We start from the raw sequence: 20,059 nt of genomic DNA on the forward strand, positions 1-20,059 counted from the left end.
CACCAATATTCAAGCACAGTAACCAGGAATTCAGAGCTACGAAGGTAAGGCATAGTGATGTTCACTGTCTATTCAACACAGCAACTTTTAATCTGTGTTGCTGCAAACGACGGGCTGATGTGTAGAGTGGATGCTTGGGTTGCGAACGTGATCCATGCGGGATGCACGTTCGCAACCTGCAGCGTTTGCAACCTGCAGCTACGTGTCTGCGCACATGTGGGTTGCAATTCGGCGCTTCTGCGCATGCATAAAGTGCGATTAGCGCTTCTGCACATGCGCAACCGCCGAAACCCGGAATTAACCTGTCCGTAACCCGAAAAAACGCAACCTGAAGCGTCTGTAACCCAAGGTATGACTGTACAATTAAGTTGTTTCTTCAGGGGGAAAGTACATTAAGAATTAACCCCCTCCCCCTGTCAAAATGCTGCAGAGGAGTGTTGGGAGCATTGCTCCGTTGGCTAAGCTCAATGCACCTTGCCACTGGCAGGGTTTGCTTGACACAGTAAGCCATGATTCAATTGGCAGCATGGCTCCCCTGCCCCCAGCACATGTGCTGCTCAGACTAACCATGGCTTGTCATACCGCCTGAACATGGCACGAGGAACAAAGCAGAAATAAAAGAACAGACCTTGGTTTGTTTCTGGCTTGCTTCATGTGGTTTGTTTGTAGCAAGCAGCTAACCACGGTCCAGATTAGGATCACAGGAAGGATGCCTAGGCCAAGTCAGATCACTGGTCCATCAAGCTCAGCACTGTCTCTACCTCTGCCCGGCAATGGCTCTCCAGAGTTTCAGACAGGGGATCTTTTACAGAATCATAGTGTTGGAAGGGATCCTTCCCAGCCTTTTTTGGGGCTTGAACCTGGGACCTTCTGCATGCAAAGCAGATGCTCTACCCCTGAGCTAGGGTCATTCCCCAACAAGTGAGCTAAGGGGAGTGAGAAGTCATATGGGCATGGTAGCAGAGCCATTGAAAATTAAACCATGGTTTAAGACAAACCTTGGTTTGTTGTGTGAATGAGGCCATTGTGAATGAGATGTGTGCCCTGGAACATAACCCAGGATACTCCACAATATAGAGGGTTCCTCTGCAATGTGTTCAGTTCCCCTGAGAGGTGGCAGCTTAAAAAACACCACCACCTTTGTGTTAAAGTATACCAGGGTTTTCGTTTTAAAGGGTTGGCTGATATATTTAGCACTGGAATTCTAAATTGCTCACTGAGCTCAAGGGGTCTTATTTCCCTGTGAGTAAATCATTTAGCTGATGATTTAGCTCATAGGTAGGCAAACTAAGACCCGGGGGCCGGATCCGGTCCAATCGCCTTCTAAATCCAGCCCACGGATGGTCCGGGAATCAGTATGTTTTTACATGAGTAGAATGTGTCCTTTTATTTAAAATGTACTGTATCTCTGGGTTATTTGTGTGGCATAGGAATTCATTCATCCCCCCCCCCAAAAAAAAATAGTCCGGCCCTCCCTCCACAAGGTTTGAGGGGCAGTGGACAGGCCCCCTGCTGAAAAAGTTTGCTGACCCCTGATTTAGCTGCAATTTCACTTACACAATTTAAATTGTATTGTCACCAAATACCTTAGTGGGGTGCTTTTTCAGGTACCGATGGAAGAGTAAAAGAATGCATGCATGCTGTTAACAATAGCTGCTACTTATTTTTAGGAAGATTTCCCCTTCCCCTTTCTTTCTCTGTTAGTGTAATACACCACAGCCAAGCTTCCATCCCACCCCCAACCCCCGTTAAGCAGCTGAAGGTTTAGTGCATTTATCTACTAATTAAACAACTTAAAAGCATGCAGAGGCACACAGACACATACTTAAATAAATGTGTGAAATTCAATAAAAGTGGCAAGACACACACTGCTCCAAACCAACAGCTTGGTGCTAAAGCTCATTTCAAATTTTCAACCAGCTGCAGCAAACTCTTGAGCTGCTTTGGAAGGTGTCACAACACCTAAGAGCGGATGCAGGCATCAGCTGCCAATTGGGAGTGACAGCAGCATGGCTTAATCCTTGGGACAGTCTGTCTATTTTGAAACACATTTCACTTTGGAATAAGGTCACTGGAAAGCAACAGGCTCTTGAGCATTTAAAGTTGAAACCAAGCACCCCGTTTGGAGGAGGAGGAGGAGGAGGGAAAAGAATAGGCTCCAGGCAGCTCATATTTTCAGCACATCTCACTGGCATTTGGGGAAGCTGCTTTTTATTGTTGTTATTATGGCTTATAAAAACATTCCACTGTACATGCTTGCAACAACAGAAAGTTCATTTTTATAATTGCCAAAGCTAAGTCCCCAGGGGCCTTCTCAGCATGTCATATAAACTCTTCTCTTCAGGGTTTTACATAAAAATAGCCGTAAACTCTTCTTTCTGTACAGCGCCTGTACAGAACTTGTCAGTTGCTGGGGGTGGAAGGACATTTAAGGGAAAAGTGACATATAGCAAAGAACACCCCGTCAACCTCTTCCACAACATGTATTCCAATTTCTCCTACTGTCCTTATAATGTGCATTTCCCTGCATCAGTGGCAACCAATGCATGGGGGAATGAATGACATACTGAGGTCAGGAGATGGAGCGAGTTGAATAAGTGGCAAGCAGTGTAGGAGAGGGACTCTGCTCTGAGATGTCGGATTTGGGGAACACCTAGGCCAGCTGCCAAGCGCCCTGCAAGATCCAAATACCAGCTGATTGTCAGGTCTTGCAATGTGCTCTGAAAGGCACTTTGTGGGCTGTGCATCAAAACCATTCAGGCAAAAAAAATTAAAATCACCTGATGTCATTATGACATCAGTTGATTGACAAGTGGATGGGGAAAGTAATGACCTGACAAGATCCAGTTCCTTACCTCTGCTTTATTGCTTTCAAAGTCAGCCAACCCACTGTGCCCAATTTTTACGACACCTTAAGCACCACAGATTTGCAGAATGACCTAACCAGGAATTGTCTGCATTGCAACTGATTGCTTGTTGCTCCCTATTCTCCTCAGAGCAACCAGAAGCTTTGTTTGTATGATTCTGCACTTACATTGGCAACTGAAGCTGCAGTAGTGCAATTAAACAGCTCGTTATTATACAGAGGGTTGTACACTCAGTGGCTCTGGATTTCTTGCCTGATGCATTTTTTTCTTCTCCTGCTGGAAGAAACTGGAGTTAGGAGTTAACTGGGACTTCTTCCTCCAGCACAGAAGAATGAGCTGGAGAGTGTTGAACTGTAAAAACAAACAAGCAAAAGTCTGCAGCAGGAAGGGCAGCTGGGAGTCTATGATGAAGGCAACACAAAAATTGGATCTGAAATGCATTTCCCCACTTTAAAACACCCCCTCCAAAGCCTGCACATCCCTCTGTTAAAAAACTTATCTTTTGGGGAGATAATGTCTATATTTGAAACAGAAAACTATATACGTGTTTTCATGTTTAATCTATTTTGGTAGTGCTGAAATAAAAAAATATATTTACAGAAAATCCTCCCCTCCCATAATGAAATTGGACCCCCATCCAAAGAACGATTGTCACACTAAATCAATAGGATTTGGGGGGGGGGGTGAAGCAAGCAGGGAGAAAGGCTGGGCTCACCATAGTGCCTTCCCTGCTCCCCACCCCCATGCCAGCAAGTGGCAAAGTTCTCCTGGAACTGTTTTTTTGTTTTACTCTGGGAAGCCTGACCAGCAGGCAGGGTCCTGGTGCTGCTTTTAAACCCTGTGCAGTGCTGGGGGCACAGCACCAACAAAGAACTGCAGCTGTTTAGTCCTTTGGTTAAGTCCCTTAGACAAGTAATAGCTTAGACAAGTAATCAACAGAACAATATGCTTGTGTGCAAGTCCAATAAGCTCTAAGAGTTGTGCACTTCTTTTTGTTTTGAGATAATTTGCTACAAAAACTAAACGGGGTTAATTTGAACTTGATTCCATGTAACAGAGGGCCCCTACGGGGGGGGGGGGAGGCTGGGTTTTTGTTGGGCATATTCTGCAACATGTCACAGATAATAGTGCATTAACGGTGGCGTTTATACTGGACTGTCCACACATCATTCTGCTTTATCTGCTGTTCTGTGGTGGTCATTATTGCCATCTATTGGGGCACTCTTTTGCTATTCTGCAACAAAAGCTGGACACCCAACACTGCCCTACCCACCTCCAGGAACATTGGTGACATGAAAAATTGCAGCAGGCAGTTACAGAACATGCATGGATTAGAAAAGAAGCAGTATGTCCATCCTGAAGCTTGCAAATGGTATCAAAAGTGGGATTCTGTATTCATCTCTCTCTCTCTCCATACTGCTGCTCAGACCAAAACCTCTGGATAATTTTATGAAGAAGCTACCTCCATCTACAGCAGTGTTCTCTTGGCAGTGATTCCGTGCCTTATTATTGCTATGGAATCGGAAAGCTGATGTGTGACTTTGGGGTCACCCTCTGTGTTTCGGAAGACAACGCTTGCTAACTATGGGGTTAGCGATGCACTGCAAAACCAACAGCACTATTTTGAACTTGAAGAAGTGCTGCCACCCATATCCATATGCGTGCGTGAATAGATTAAGGGCGTGAGTGGTCTTCCCATTGACTATTGCTTAGCTAGCTGAAAATCCAAATGCATTATAGACAACGTGCAATGTGGGGTGGGGAACCACCTAAGTGCATAAAAAGAACCCTGCTGGATCAGGCCAATGGCCCATTTAGTGCAGCATCCTGTTTCCACAGTGGCCAACCAGATGCTTATGAGAAGCCCCCAAGCATGAGCGCAACAGCACTCTCCCCTCCTGAGGTTTCCAGCAACTGGTATTCAGAGACGTACTGCCTCTGACTATGTAGGTACAGCATCAACATCACGGCTAGTAGCCACCTAGAATGTCCTTTAGCAGCAAAATTGAACAGGAAACATCTAGTGTCCTTGGAGATCCTCATATGGAGATTGCTGGGAACTGAAACTGTGTGTCAGTTTTTGTGTCGTTCGCCGGGCATCCAGTCTCTGCCTCTGCGCCACAACTGCTACCTCCTCTTTCGCATGCAAGCCTCCAGCCTTCCCAGCTCTTCATAGGACCGGTAGAAAATGTCAAAGTCTTTGGCACCCCAGCTCTTCCAGGCGGCCAAACACCACTCTGTGGCCTCATTCTTGAAGCAGCACACAACCGTGTCCTTGGTCAGCACAGCAGCATCCACCAGTGTCCTGGGGAACCCAGAAAAAAAGAGGTTTCTTTTTAAAAGAAAAAAAAAATAGAAAACAGAAATTTCCTTTTGCACAGTGTATATTGCAAGGAGATTTTTTTTTTTAAAAAACAAATTTTTAGCTCTTCTGGGGCAGGTTTGAGGAACCTCCAGATGTTGCTGAACTAAGTCCAGTCATTCCTGGCCATCAGCCACACTTGCTGGGGCTGATGGGAGTTGAAGTCCAGCAACCTCTGGAGGGACAAAAGTCCCCCACATCTGTTTTAGGGTGTGGGCAAATCCTGCTCCAATTTTAAGGCAGCTAATCAAGATTTCCAGGTAGGAGGGATGGTGCTTCTGTGTTTTGCGTAGCTCCTCATTGCCCCTCTCTTCGTAACTAGCTAATTTGGAATAACTTATATGAGGGTGTTAAAAAAAAAAAGGGCAGAATAAATTATGCAAAATGAAGGAAGTTAATGCAAGCCTTCTCAATTTAATTATTGAAGAATTATGCTCTTCTCGAACAGAGAAGCCTTTCAATCTTCACCATTCCACCCTTGCAGAAATATAGAAACTTAAGGCTTTTAAGCAATGCTAGCCTATTTATTTAACAGATTTATATCTTGCCTTGGTATACACACATCCCTTCTCCCAAGTTGTTCCAGGCTTGCTTAGGTTTTTGTCTTGTTGTGAACAGCACATTACCACCTTTCCCTTCGCCTGCCTGAAATGAACTTCCTTCACCTTCATGCCGGGGAAAGAGGTTTGCAGGATCTAGCAGCAGGCTGAGAGCAAAGCTGTGTTTGGTCTGATCCTGCTCGTGAGCAAATGAGGAGAAGCTGCCTGCCTGTGCACATGCCTCTTCTGAACTGCTCCTGATTCTCTCCCTGAGATACTGTTAACAAGTGGAAATGTCGGCAATTGAACTGGGCTCTCTGTGTCTGCCATGTGCAGAGCGGCAGGTCTTTCCAAAACTATCCCCTGCCACCTTCCCCTTTCCCATTCATCCTTACCCATAAGAGGCCAGCTCTGCTGCCTTCAGAACTGCTATGACTCTCCCCCGCTGAGAGATGGCTTCCTTCTCCAAGCCGATCACAATGATATCTCCGCCTCGCCTGGAAAGGGAAAGCAGGAGGATTTCCGTTACATGCAGCTCGGCACGGGGGAGCCGATTCAATGGCAGGAAAAGTGCAGACATTTGAAAAGTTCCTTGCGGGTGTGTGTAGATGCCTTGGAGCGGCCAAAGCAGCAGTCATCCAAAAGGCCACGGATAAAACCTGAACTCCTGAAAATGGCAGGATTCTTAGAAGATCATAGAAGTCTGTCAGGCTTTGCTGAGGAGCAAAAACATACCCAGGGTGTTCGTATACAGCCTCTAATCTCTCAGGATGAGCTGTGGCCTTGAAGAGCTGTTCAAGCCAAGCTGGTAGGAAGCGCAAGGAGCATGTAGTTCAAAAGCCTGGGAGGCTATTAGAGAGCAGGGAGAAATTCAACTTGGGTTTCACCTGAAGCTGAATCTATTAGATGCCAATTTCCCGAAACAATATGGGAACTGAAACACAGCTATCCTTTTTTCACTTACTCAATTTTTGCTATGGGGCTTCCCAGCCAAGAATTGTTTACAAAAATGCACATACTGGGGGTAATTGTGCATAAAAGGCCAATGTGGTATAGTGGTTCGAGTGCCACGCTACGACCTGGAAGAACCGGGTTCAAATCCCCACTTGGCCACGAAGCTCACTGGGTAGCCTTGGGACAGCCATTGTCTCTCAGCCTAGCCTACTCTCACAAGGCTGTTGTAGGGAAGAAACCATATACGCCACCTTGAGCCCTTTGGAGGGTGCAGGTTTCACCAGATATACTGGTGGAAACCACACACACACACACACACACACACACACACACACACACAGATGGAGATGAAGTATATTATGGAAAACTGCTTGCAAAAATGTGTACATTCTTCAAAACTGCATATAAACTGTGTTATTTAGGATAAATTCATCCTAACTTGTCGAATTTTCATGTGATTTATTATTATTATTTATTGAATTTATATACCGCCCTATACTCGGGTGTCTCAGGGTGGTTCACAGAATAAAATCCAAGATATAAAACCACAAAATACCTAATAAGAATAAAAACAGCAACCCAATACCCCCCCCCCAAATATTTTTAAAGGGCATAGGACGTAAATTGGATCAACCAAAGGCCTGGTAAAAAAGGAACATTTTGCCTGGTGCCTCCAGATGTTTTGAGACTACAATTGCCATCATCCCTGACCACTTGTCCTGTTAGCTAGGGATGATGGGAGTTGTAGTCCCAAAACATCTGGAGGGCTGAGTTTGCCTATGCCTGGTGTATAATGAAGGCGCCAGGTGAACTTTCCCCAAAAATTACTTTTTTAAAAAAAATGCAAACGACTGCAAAATGTGGAGAACTGAATTTATGACTGGAAAAATGAGAAACAGAAAGAACTGGGAAGACAAGTCAGGATCTCAGCGTGGGATCCTGAACCTTGAACGTGAAGGCATTCAAATCTTTGCAAGAGAGAGAGGCTTCCAGTGCAATTTACCTGGGAATCCAGAGGAGGTCTTTCACAGGTAGAATCCTTACAGCCTGGAGGCAGCCAGCGTGAGTGCTGGCTGGTTCCAAATCACTGTCAGGCCCCTCGCAGGGAGTCTTAGGCTCCTGCGTCTTGTCGGGCTCCTCACAGTCTGTCGAGAAAGGAGCGCTGGAATAGCTTGCAGGGGAGCTCGGCATGCTTGACGCAGACCTCATCAAGCGGTTGACTGACGAGGAGGAGACAGAGGACACAGAGCAATAGTCCGTCAAGGAGTCCTGGTGGTTTAATATCTGGATGCCAAGCTCTTGGCTGCGGAGGATCCCCACATCAGCAGAAGCATTGCTCCCGGGCTCCGGGCTCCTGTCTGTAGCCAGCTCGGCGGGGATCAAGGCCGAGGGCTGCTGAATGGTGAACATGTCCCTCAGGGGGCTGCAGTCCCCACAGAAGTACCTTGCGCACAGCTGGTAAGTGGCCGTGTAATACATAACCAGGAGGTTGGTTGCGTCGTCCAGGCACCAGGCCACTTCCTCTCCGTTGCACTCTGAGCTGCACACAATGGACACAACTGTGGACGGAGGTTCGTAGGGCTCCAGCCTTCTGGCGATCTCCATACTTGCACAGTCTATGATGAGGATCCCAGGGCCGTTGCTGTACCAAACTTCGGCCCCGTTGTTTGCCGTCTCCATCGCTTTCACGGGGTAAGGGTTCTGGCGGGGGTCGTCGTCGCTGATCTTGAAGGTGGAGCGGTTGGCCGTGTGGGAGCAGAGGTAGCAGCAGCCGTCCTCGGGGATACCGTGCGGTGCTTGGAAAACAGCTATCAGTCCGTCTGATAAACCAGCCAGGACAAGGTAGGCATTCTAAAAAGGAAGGAGAGTTGTTTGCTTTTTTTAAAAGGACTTTTTTTTTGGGGGGGGCAGTAAATTAGAATTCTAGATTCCCAACCTTCATACAGTGTTATAAGAAATACAGCAACAACGCCATCGTATTTAAGCAGGGGAATTCATGAAGCTCTTGCGAGACGCATTAACTTTTCCAGGGGCAGGTAAAAATTCCAGGTTTCCTATTTGTAAAATGTATCCGTTAATCCATTCACTTTTGTTAGCGATGCAGCAAAAACTCCGCAGGGTTCTGATTACTTTAGCTGATCTATCCACCCTAAAGTGAAACAATTATATTTCCTTAATCAGTGTAACAATGTAAACAGATGAGCAAAGTGCATTTTAGAAAGGTAACTGCCGGGAGGGGGGGACTGGACAGTCCCCCCCCCTCCTGCCCAGCATTTACCTTTCTAAGATGCCATTTGCTCATCTGTTTGCATTGTTCAATTATTAGGCTCCATCCTGCAGGCCAACATTGGCAGCAGGGAGAGATCAGGCAAGAAAGATATGCTTTGCCTGCAAAGAAACAAGGCTGTTTGATTCGGCTGTGTGTGCCTGTTCCCAGCAAGGAACAGGTTTGCAAAGCCAAACTGAGCAGGATTTAACCTCCTCCATGTCAGCTGATGAGCAGGGGAGTTAATTCCTGCTGCTTTGGCTGCAAGTGCCTATCCTCTTCTGGGAACAGGTGCATGCAGATAAGGCAGAACTGAACTCCACCTTCCCACCCATCAGCTGATGGCATGAGTGAGGACAGCTGCTTGACAAATGGTGAGGTCTGGGGAAAATGGCATCACAGGCAAGTGGACCCTCTGGCAGGCCAGTATCAGCCTGCAGGCTGAAGGTTCCCCACCCATGGGATAAAGAACTGTCTACAGAACTACATTTTTCATCAGCCGATATCCAATAATATGTATCTCAAAACACCAGAGACATTTTGAAACTATGTTAAGAGTTTTGATTGGTTACCAATGTAATCAAATTCCAGCTAATTTAATTGCTAATTGGTGGAAACATGTAAAATAAGTGGGGGCACTGCAGGAAGATGCTCATATTTTTGCAGGCATGGAAGTCCAAGAGTCTCCGGTCATGTAATGGAAAGCTAGATTTAGGTTGCTAAAACTTCTGAGGAAGTTATAAACATTTGTAGCCAGGGTAGACCATCTTGTCTAGAAACACAGTGGAAGGAATCTTTGTGCGGCTCCTCAATTCCTTTCTGAATTACAGCGACTCAGAGCTCTATAACCAGCATGTATTTTCATTAATTCCAGAATGCCTAGCATCATACCCAGCAGTTTTCCTGACTTGATTCAAAATGTATTAGAGTTAACAGCACTGAATGTGCACTGAAATACAGGGAATGGTTATTCCTAAAACTGCCAGCAGCAGGAGCTATAGTTGTATTTCTGCTATTAACAACTCCTCCAGTTTGCTTTACTAATTTGAATAATTCTTTTTAAAAAAGAAGAAAGAGTCCTTTAAAAATGTGGTTTTTTGTAATGCTTCACTTTTGAAAACCACTCTGCTTTACCTTTTTTATGACAGGTACTGCAAGGAAACAAGTGACAACTGCTGGAGTGTCCACGCCCTTTTGTGGAACCTTTAAAGGACACATGCCTTGTAAGCTGTACACGTAAATCTTTTGATCCTGTATGCAAACAAAATAAAGGAAACATTTTCTCAACAATTAGGCATATATAGAATATGACAATATAGAAACAGAAGAGAACATGTTGTACACACTTTTAAAAATTCAACTTGCTTCTGAAATAGGTGGGCACATATTGTCTGTTTTTAACTTATGCAAAAGTATTTCATATACCAAATCTATTCCTGTTAGATTATAATAGCTATTTTTTAAATTACAGTCATTTTTTAAAATCATGTGTTCAGTTTGTTGGGATTGAGGTCCTTTTTAAAAATACTGTCTGGGGGAGAAGAGCCACCTGAGATGTCAGGCTGCCCATCTGAAGCATCCATGCCCTGCTGTGCCCTTCAACCCTACCAATTAACAGACCACAGCAGGCACCCGCTTAATGCGTTTGATGTCTGAAGCAATGGAGTGCCAGCAAGCGAGCAGAAGAGAAACTCTGGCTCAAAAACAGGTGACATAAGAAATACCTCGCTGAATAACAAATACCTCGGTGGCTGTCCATAGATAACTCTGAACTTTCATTTGGCAGCACAGCTTCATTCCTGGGCAGCTCATCCTTGCAACTTCGACCAGTCCTTTCTCTACGTTAACTACCGTGTAGTTCCTGGAAGGAGGGAAACAGAACTCATTCTAACAACAGCGGAGGAGGAGTGGAGGAGGAGTTTGGACTTGATATCCCGCTTTATCACTAACCAAAGGAGTCTCAAAGAGTCTAACAATCTCCTTTCCCTTCCTCCCCCACAACAAACACTCTGTGAGGTGAGTGGGGCTGAGAGACTTCAGAGAAGTGTGATTGGCCCAAGGTCACCCAGCAGCTGCATGTGGAGGAGCAGGGAAGCGAACCCTCTTCCCCAGATTACGAGACTACCACTCTTAACCACTACACCAGTGTTTCCCAACCTTTTTTGGGCAAAGGCACACTTGTTTGATGAAAAAAATCTCGAGGCACACCACCATTACAGCCCCGTGATGTCAGCGCGCAGCGTCACGCCGGGAGGGACGCACGAAAGTGTAAGTTTCAATTTTTTTTCCCTCCCCCTTGCCGGGGAACCTCCAAGCTTTGGGGGTGGGGGGGAGGAGGCAGCAAAGCGAGGGACTGAGGGACTCCTCCAACGACAAGGGTTGGGGAAGAAGAGAAAGGGCTATTCCGCTCCAGTCCTTTCTGAAGGAGCTGAGGGTGGGGGTCCTCCGGCGCCTTCGGCGAAACGGCGCCGGCCCAGAGCGCTTCTAGGAGGCTGCCTTTGTGCGCGACGTAAAGCCCTCTTTCCCTCCCTCCAGCCCCGTGTCACCTGTGGAAAAGGGGGCTGGATCCAGTGACGCAACTTGGAAAACTGTTAGGGAAGCCAGAGCAGGAAAGTGAGTGGGGGGCGGCGTCGCCGCTTTAACCCACGTTTCCTTTTTGAAAGAGAAACTTAAGACTAGATGACCCTTGGGACCCCTGCCAACTCTTTCTATGGCCCTTTGTGGAGGGGGGGGGCAGCACCTGGAAAGACGGGCTAGGGGATAATTGGGGCGGCTGCCTTAGGCACACCAGAAGCGGAGCACGTCCTGAGCTACAAAAACAAACCCAATTCCTGCCTCGTTTTTTGCAGTTTCTGCAAAGCGAGGGAGTCTCCCCCGCCTCCATTCCTCGGTGCCTCCTCCTCCCCCTGCTCCCCACTACGGGTCTCCCCTGCACTTGGCCAGGCCGCCTCGCCCTCCTTCCTTTCCCAGAGCAGTGGCTCAGAGCGCCTCCTTGCACCGCAGGTACACTCCGTGGGGAGGGGAGGGAGCGGAAGCCCAGACCAGCCCCCAACCCGCTTAGTCCGACCCCTCAAACCTTCCCAAAATAAGAACTCTGCGTTCTACAACGTCACCCCCCAGCGGGGCCCCCTTTATTCCCGGTGAGAGGGGGGCGGCGGAGGGAAAAAGCTGCTTCCCACACTTACCCGCCGCCATCTTGACTTCCCGCAATGAGCCGGATGCGGCGCCTAAGCTCCCTGCCGTCGCTTCTCCACCTCCTCTATTTGCACAAGGCTTCAGGGTCGCCGGCCGATTCATCCATCGACCGCTCTTTCAAGCCCACTCGGAGGAGGAATGAGTCGAAAGAGCCAGAGACGCAGCCGCAGTGGAAGCCCCGCCCCTCCCTTCCAGTCTCGGGGCGGGGCAGAGGCCACCAGGCTGGCAAGCAGAGCGCCGAGAGCGAGGAAGCTGATGCAACGTGGAGGCAGACCCCGGCTGGCGTGTGTTAGAGCAGTGTTTCGCAACCTTTTTTGGACTCGCCCGCCTCCCTCCAGGCAACATCTCGCAGCACACCAGGTAACATCTCGCGGCACACTAGTGTGCCGCGGAACACCGGTTGGGAAACACTGCACTACACCACACTGGCTGACACAGCGCCAGAAGTAAAGCCAGAAACAGCCATGAGTAGTAGAGAAAAATCATGGCTGTGTGTTTGGATGGTTCTCGAATTCTATCTCCCAGGGTAACTTCCACACTGTTGCTGTTATGAGGGCAGGATTCAGACACCTACCACCAAATTCAGCTTATGCGATTGAAGTGGATTTGGCGCTCTTGCGTAACTAGCTTACTTTTAAAAAATTAAAAAAGACCAGACCTTTTGTAGTAAGGAAAGTGATAGGAAAATACACTGGGGTGGGGTAGGTAAAAATTGCTTGTGTACCTTCCCTGCAAACCAATCGCAGCAATTGTCTGACAAACAGCCAAGGTTGTAAAACCTCTTCACAAGCTTTGTGCCAACAAAGCAAGTAGAGTGCTCACCTGGAAGCAGCCCCGGTGTTTGGGGGCTCCCACAGTGGGTGTTGTCAAGATATACCGTATTTTTTGCTCTATAAGACTCACTTTTTCCCTCCTAAAAAGTGAGGGGAAATGTGTGTGCATCTTAAGGAGTGAATGCAGGCTGCACAGCTATCCCAGAAGCCAGAACAGCAAGAGGGATTGCTGCTTTCACTGCGCAGCGATCCTTCTTGCTGTTCTGGCTTCTGAGATTCAGAATATTTTTTTTCTTGTTTTCCTCCTCCAAAAACTAGGTGCGTCTTATAGAGCGAAAAATATGGTACAGTGGTGCCTCGCAAGACGAAATTAATCCGTTCCGCGAGTCTCTTCGTCTTGCGGTTTTTTCGTCTTGCAAAGCACGGCTATTAGCGGCTTAGCGGCTATTAACGGCTTAGCGGCTTTAAGAAAAAGGAAACAAACTCGCAAGAACTCACAAGACGTTTTGTCTTGCGAAGCAAGCCCATAGGGAAATTCGTCTTGCAGAACGACTCAAAAAACGGAAAACCCTTTCGTCTAGCGAGTTTTTCGTCTTGCGAGGCATTCGTCTTGCGGGGCGCCGCTGTAGCTATCTACCTTCCCAGCTGGAAGTTGGAAGGATGGGAAAGGAAGAAAAGTTCTTTCTGGAGAAGAAAAATGTAGCCAGCGTGGTGTTGAAGCAAGAGTGGAAGATTAGGACAAGGGAGGGATAACAACCCAGGTTCAAAGAAATCATTAGTCTTCTAGCCATGAAATTCACTTGGGTGAGGTTGAGCCAGTCACTGTCTCCCAGGGCTAATCTATCTCACAGAGTTTTGGTGAGGATAAGACGGAAAAGGTGAGAATCATGAATACTGCCTTCAGCTCCTTGGAGGAAAAGGAACGATCAATGAGCAAAATACATTTTCATTCCATTTGGCTACCAAACACCTGAGTCCTCCAGGCCTAGTTAGCACAATGAAAGATGATGAGGTTGGTTTGGTTTGAAGAGGCCAGAGGATCTGATACATTCTTTAAACAACAGCAACTTGCCTAGCACTGGTTTCCCCCCTGTTCCTTCCCTCTGTATCCTGGGTCCCTTATTTTATCTATTTAAAGATTTCTACAGTTTTCCGCAGAATGCATCAACAATTTTAAACAAGAAAAGTTCATTAAACTATGTAAGGAATATACGTACATTGCAATGTGAACCAAGAATTTACAAATAAGTGAGCAGGTAACCATAGGTTCACAAGGGCAAAGGGTCCACACATTTAGTATTGCATTTGTTTCCTTAAGGGAAAGCCATCATGGCAATTGGATCAGAATGTTTTTAAAACAATGGCACAGGGGTACATTTCCAAGGAGGAACAGAGAGTTAATTTTAATTTTGCTGCTACTCACAATAAGATACTGTTTGCATTTGGAAAGGAAAAGCCACAAAGCATCCATAAATTGATCACTGAATGCTGGATGTCTTAACCAGCCTGAGCACAAAACGTTACACATTAAAAATTTGAACCAGATGTGCTTTTTCCCGTTATTGTCCTGCCTTTTGGAAAAACACCCCCAAAACCAGCGTTACGAAACAACAGCAACAACCCTACCTATAACAAAAAGGAGAAGCCCGGGCATCAAAAATCTGGTCAAACCCAAGACATAACTTCCATTTTACCACAGCATTTATTTATGACATATAGATAAATTAGTAAGATGGGCCCAAGGCTCTCATATACCTATCTATGGCTGGAAGGGAGATTCCTCTTTCGCAGGAAGGATCAGATGGTGTCACTAGTGGAGTGGAAGATTCACATCTCAAATTCAAAACACTCTTCTAATCCTAGTTCATCAAATGCCTTAGGCTCAGGGATCCAAAATGGTGGCCCAAGTAAATAGTCCTTTTTCTGATGGCCCCCAAACACTACTTTGGTCTACAAATGAACTCTAAACTGGACCACTGAAACCACCTCATTGTGGTGGATCCCACAAGATCTCCATTACTACATTATCCAATGTAATGCGCTCATTACAAGGGTCTGTTTTCCATCTGCGAAGTGAGAATATCCAACCTTCCCTATGAATACAAGTGAGCATCTTCTGTATGCAGCTCAAGGGATGCTGAGCGACGGCTTTGTTTATGCTGAACTAAAGATGACAAGGATCTAAAAATAAAAACAACAATGCACAAACCTTGTGTCTTCTTTTCCATCCCAGAATACGACTGTGCACTCTTCCCCTTGGGAAGAGAAGAAGGACAACTGCTTCCCACATGGCAGCAGGTACATGAACGTAGCAAAAGTAGGTTCTTTCATTCGTCCTATCACAGAGGTAGCCAATGGGCGCTGTGTGAAAGAGAGGACAGCGTAATGTGTCTATGAAAGATGATGGTATATATGAAAGGACCTCCTGTCCCCTTCAGAGCTCTGTGTCTCCTTTGAGGCACACACCATGAAGAGCCCTTTGCTCCACTGGAACGAACAGAGACACATGGGGCTACACACATGAGTCTGTGAGGGAAACAGGAGCCCCCTAAGCATTATTTAAAGGTACCATAGTGCTCAAAATGTATTTATTTATTTCATAAAATTTGCACACCGCTTGGTTGTAAAAAAACCACACACTGCAAAGTGGTTTGCAAATAGAAAAAATGAATTATTGTAAAAACTGTTCAAAATGTCTATTTAAAACTTCCCAAAAAATAAAATGAGAAATAAAACAGATTAAAATACACTTTGACATTCTACATATCTGGGTAAAGGGTAAAGGTAAAGGGTAAAAGGACCCCAGACTGTTAAGTCCAGTCGCGAATGACTCTGGGGTTGCGGCACTCATCTTGCTTTACTGGCCGAGGGATGCACTTTGACTACTTGCACTTTGACGTGCTTTCGAATTGCTAGGTTGGCAGGAGCAGGGTCTGAGCAACGGGAGCTCAGCCTGTCACGGGGATTCGAACCACCGACCTTCTGACTGGCAAGCTCTAGGCTCTGTGGTTTAGACCACAGCACCACCTGTGTCCCACATATCTGGGTAGGGTTGCCTAAATGAAATTGTTTTGCAGTTGTTTGGCATAGATGGTGTGAATAGGCAGCTCTTTGCAAACAATTCCCCCCAGTCAATGCATTTTTGCATGCCGTTTTTACCAACCTATGTATTTTCATCCACACTTTCCCTTAATATATATGCATTTTATAAGCACATTGTTTGGAGAACTGCATCACAAAATCCGAAGTGTGAATTCTGACGGGTGACTAACAGTTTGGTTTGCATATTTTTGGGAAGCATGGATTAGCTAGGCTTGCTTTTACACGCTATCTGCCAATGCGACATTGCGGAAGGGATCAAATGCCGGTTCAAGAAGCCCGGGCCCAGCAGAAGTGCGAATTAGCAGTTTCTAATTAAAGCGCAAACCAAATCCAATTTGTTCCGCACCCCTACTAGGTGATCTGAAGCGGGGGCCCACTCTCTCTGAACCCAGCCAACCTCACAGGGCTTTGGTGTGGATAAAATTACAAGAATCACGATACGCTTCCCCTGAGCTCCCTGGAGGAAAAGCAGGGCCAAATAGAAATGCATTAACAAATCAAAAATTCCAAAATCCACGTTAGCGCAATACTTTCATTAGCTCAACCAAAATGTCGCAGGATCCTGTGCAGGGCTATAAAATTACCCAGAATTCATCATCGTAAAAGCAACACAAAGGGGGTGAGAGACGTCTGTTGGCCAAGGCATCTGTGTCTGCATCTAGTAACAGCCTTAAAGCTGTTTTTTGGGGGGCGGGGGAGAAAGGCAGCAGCAGACATTCAAATGAGGCCCTTTCAGGTGCTCTGCAGGTTTCAGGTTGCAGAGCAGCCTCCTGGGAACAGCTGCCTACTTCTTCATTCCTGTTCTCTGCCTACCAAAGGAACTTGCCCTAAGGACAGAGGTGGAACTGGGTTAGCAGCTGGTTATTGTATCTGCAGAAACTGGAGGATGGGGTCCCTCATCATGTGCTCTCTCCTCCTTCCCAGGAGGTCTGGTTGCAACCTGAAACCAGCAGAGCACCTGACATCTGACTGTCTGCTACTCAGTGGCGTAGCGTAGGGGGTGCAGGGGGGGCCGTCCGCACCGGGCGCAACATCGGGGGGGGGGCGCTTGCACTCGCAGCTCTCTGCCTCTACTAAAATCCACGGGTTAGGGGGCGCAAATTACTTGCCTTGCCCCGGGTGCTGACAACCCACGCTACGCCACTGCTGCTACTGCCTCCCATGCTCCATCTTAAACAAAGAGCAGACACAGAATCATCCAACTGAAGAGTAGGAAGGGACCATCTAGTCAACCCCCCTGCAATGCAGGAACATATAGCTGTCCCATACGGGGATCGAACCTTGGTGTTATCTACCCAACTGAGCATAGATGGCTCTCCTCGTTCCAGCACTTTTAAATCACCCGATGAAGAATTCTGTGAAACTCAAAAGCTTGCACGCTATTTATTTTTTCACATTTTGGGTAGCTTAATAAAAGTTAATGTGGATTTTGGAATTTTTTGTTGTGAGTCAACTTAATTTGAAATAGGATTACCTAATAGGCCTAGGTAAACTTTTGGGCTGATGAAAATGTATGAAGAGCCCTGTTTGTAACTCAGAAAATGGTCAAAAAAGACCCTGTTGTGCCAATACAACCTTCTTGTACCTTTTCTGGCTTAGTGTCCCAACATTCCATCATCAACGCCTGCATTTGATGGAACTGTACTTCTTCGGGCTGGCCCAGGACAGGCCGGATCCCCTTGGATAGCTTCTTAGCAATTTGAAGCTGGTGCTGGCCAAGCACAGGCCGCTGCCCAGACAACACCTCATAGAGCACCATTCCATAGGAAAACATGTCCACCTAGGAGAAAAAGCCATGCCCATTACAGAGATCTTTGCATTTCGGATAAGCTTTGGAATCACACTTTGAATACTATGCACAGTTGTATTCTTGATTGTTTTATTTTTGCAAATTTTGTATGCGACTTGATTGTCCTAAAACCTCAAAGTGGTTTGTAATAATAATAATAATAATAATAATAATAATAATAATAATAATAATAAATGTATCGACCAAAAATAAATATTTATAACATTCAAAAAACAATTAAAATCAGAAACCCATTGTGCAAGAGATTTTACAATCTGTTGTGCAACAAAGTTACCAGCTGCTCTGTTGGTGCAAAAACATTTAGCTTACTTTGGAACAAGTGTATCATTAAGTGACTACACTGGATACAACCCATCATTTTTGAAACATCTTGGCTCTGGTTTCTATACCTAACTAAGATCAGGGGTGCCAAGTTGAATAAAATATTAGGGGGACCCAGGTAAGCCCTGCCCCACACAATCAATCACACACCATTTGAATGGCTATGCCCATCAACTTGGGGGTCCCCAGCCCCCTGAAACATTTCATGGCGAGCTGAAGAGGCCTTAGCCCCTAGAGTTGGCTCCTATGCCTAAGATAGGCCCTTTAGTTCTGGGTGTGAATTTCTTCCACAGAAGCAGACACCTGAGACTTACCTTTTCATCATAGACAATCCGAGGTCGTATCTCTGGTGCCTGGTATCCTGGTGTGCCCTCCACTCCCAGAGCGCCTTCGTGAAAGGACTGTCGAGATATCCCGTAGTCGGATAGTTTGATATTGATGCTTTCCTTCACGTCTAGAGACCACACTAGAATGTTGTCTGACTTCAGGTCACAGAAAATGATGCTCTTCTTGTGGAGGTAGGCCAGGCCTGCTGCTATCTGATAGGCTACTTTTAGGGTCAACATGTGCCCTAGTGGCACAAAGGATGCCCCTATAGAAAGAGAGGGGAGAAAATATCACTGAGGGGGAATCGCTAGAACTGCGGCCCTCTGCTCCTGCAAAAGACATGTCATAGCCCCCTCCAAAAGGACCATGCGGACCCAACCTTAAACCACAGAAGGACTATCCAAGTTATTACCTTTAGAGCTTTCTGACAACACTGTGGTGAGGCTGCCCAAAGGAGCCAGCTCTAAGGCAAAGCAGAGCGGGTGAATGCTAATCCCAATCAAGGAGACGATGCATGGGTGCTGCAGTGAGTGGAGCATGCTGGCTTCCTGGCGGAATTCGGAGAAGTTTTTCATGGCATCCATGGCCTGCAGGTGCCTCAACATGGAGTCTAAGCAGAGGAGACAATGCACTGCTGTTACATTATTTTATGCTTCAGGGCATTGGCACAACCACAGAAGAGTAGCCCTGCTGGGCTGGATCAAGAGTCCTTTGGAGCAGAAAAGACTATGTATGTGACCACGGCTGTGCGGATGTTATTGGCCCAGAGATGGGAAGAAGATAAAGTCCCGACCAGAGAAGAATGGCAGATTAAGTTGATGGATTATGCCGAAATGGCAAAAATGACTGGAAGAATAAGAAATCAGGACAACCAAAATTTTAAAAAAGAATGGGGGAAATTTATAATTTATCTTAAAAACCATTGTAAACAGTTAAAATCGTTAGTAGGATTGGAATATCACTTGTAGTTTAATGGTGAATTTTGGATATACAGTTGTAACTCGGATTACATACGCTTCAGGTTACAGACTCCGCTAACTCAGAAATAGTACCTCGGGTTAAGAACTTTGCTTCAGGATGAGAACAAAAATTGTGCAGCCGAGGCACAGCAGCAGCAGGAGGCCCCATTAGCTAAAGTGGTGCTTAAGGTTAAGAACAGTTTCAGATTAAGAACAGACCTCCAGAATGAATTAAGTTCTTAACCCGAGGTACCACTGTAATGGAGATTTGGATCAGTATAAAAGATGCAGGAGGAAATGACTAACAATAGGCCCCACAAAGGGGAGGAGGGAAGTCCAGGAGATTCCTTGGAATCTTGTTTCTTATGTTGTATATTGGATATGTGATTGTAAAACTGCAATTTGAAAAACCAAATTAATAATTTTTTTAAAAGAGTCCATTTAATCCAGCATCCTGCTTCTGACTGAGTAGCAGTCAAGATACTTCTGGGAAGCCCGCAGGCAAACGGGTCAATGACAACTATTTCCACCTTTGAAATAAACCCCTGTGCTCATTTCTCCACACCTCAGTTCCATGCATTGCT

At 46.2% G+C, this 20,059-nt stretch overlaps 1 protein-coding gene across 3 annotated transcripts in view; it reads right to left on the reverse strand.

The window, feature by feature from the left end:
• Positions 1-2,170: 2,170 nt before the first annotated feature.
• LRRK1 (leucine rich repeat kinase 1) overlaps positions 2,171-20,059 on the reverse strand; it is a 73,959-nt gene continuing 56,070 nt past the window's right edge. For all 3 annotated transcript variants that reach the window (XM_081170993.1, XM_081170994.1, XM_081170995.1), the window contains 9 exons: positions 18,929-19,126; positions 18,504-18,781; positions 17,644-17,838; positions 15,166-15,317; positions 10,732-10,849; positions 10,123-10,239; positions 7,726-8,573; positions 6,164-6,265; positions 2,171-5,172 (listed from right to left, as the gene is read on the reverse strand). In XM_081170993.1, coding sequence (XP_081027119.1) covers positions 4,995-5,172; positions 6,164-6,265; positions 7,726-8,573; positions 10,123-10,239; positions 10,732-10,849; positions 15,166-15,317; positions 17,644-17,838; positions 18,504-18,781; positions 18,929-19,126 — 2,186 coding nt within the window. In that variant the 3' untranslated portion in view covers positions 2,171-4,994. The remainder of the gene's footprint in view (positions 5,173-6,163; positions 6,266-7,725; positions 8,574-10,122; positions 10,240-10,731; positions 10,850-15,165; positions 15,318-17,643; positions 17,839-18,503; positions 18,782-18,928; positions 19,127-20,059) is intronic.

The sequence above is a fragment of the Podarcis bocagei genome (assembly GCF_964188305.1).
Source record: "Podarcis bocagei genome assembly, chromosome: 14".
In the NCBI taxonomy this organism is placed as follows: domain Eukaryota; kingdom Metazoa; phylum Chordata; class Lepidosauria; order Squamata; family Lacertidae; genus Podarcis; species Podarcis bocagei.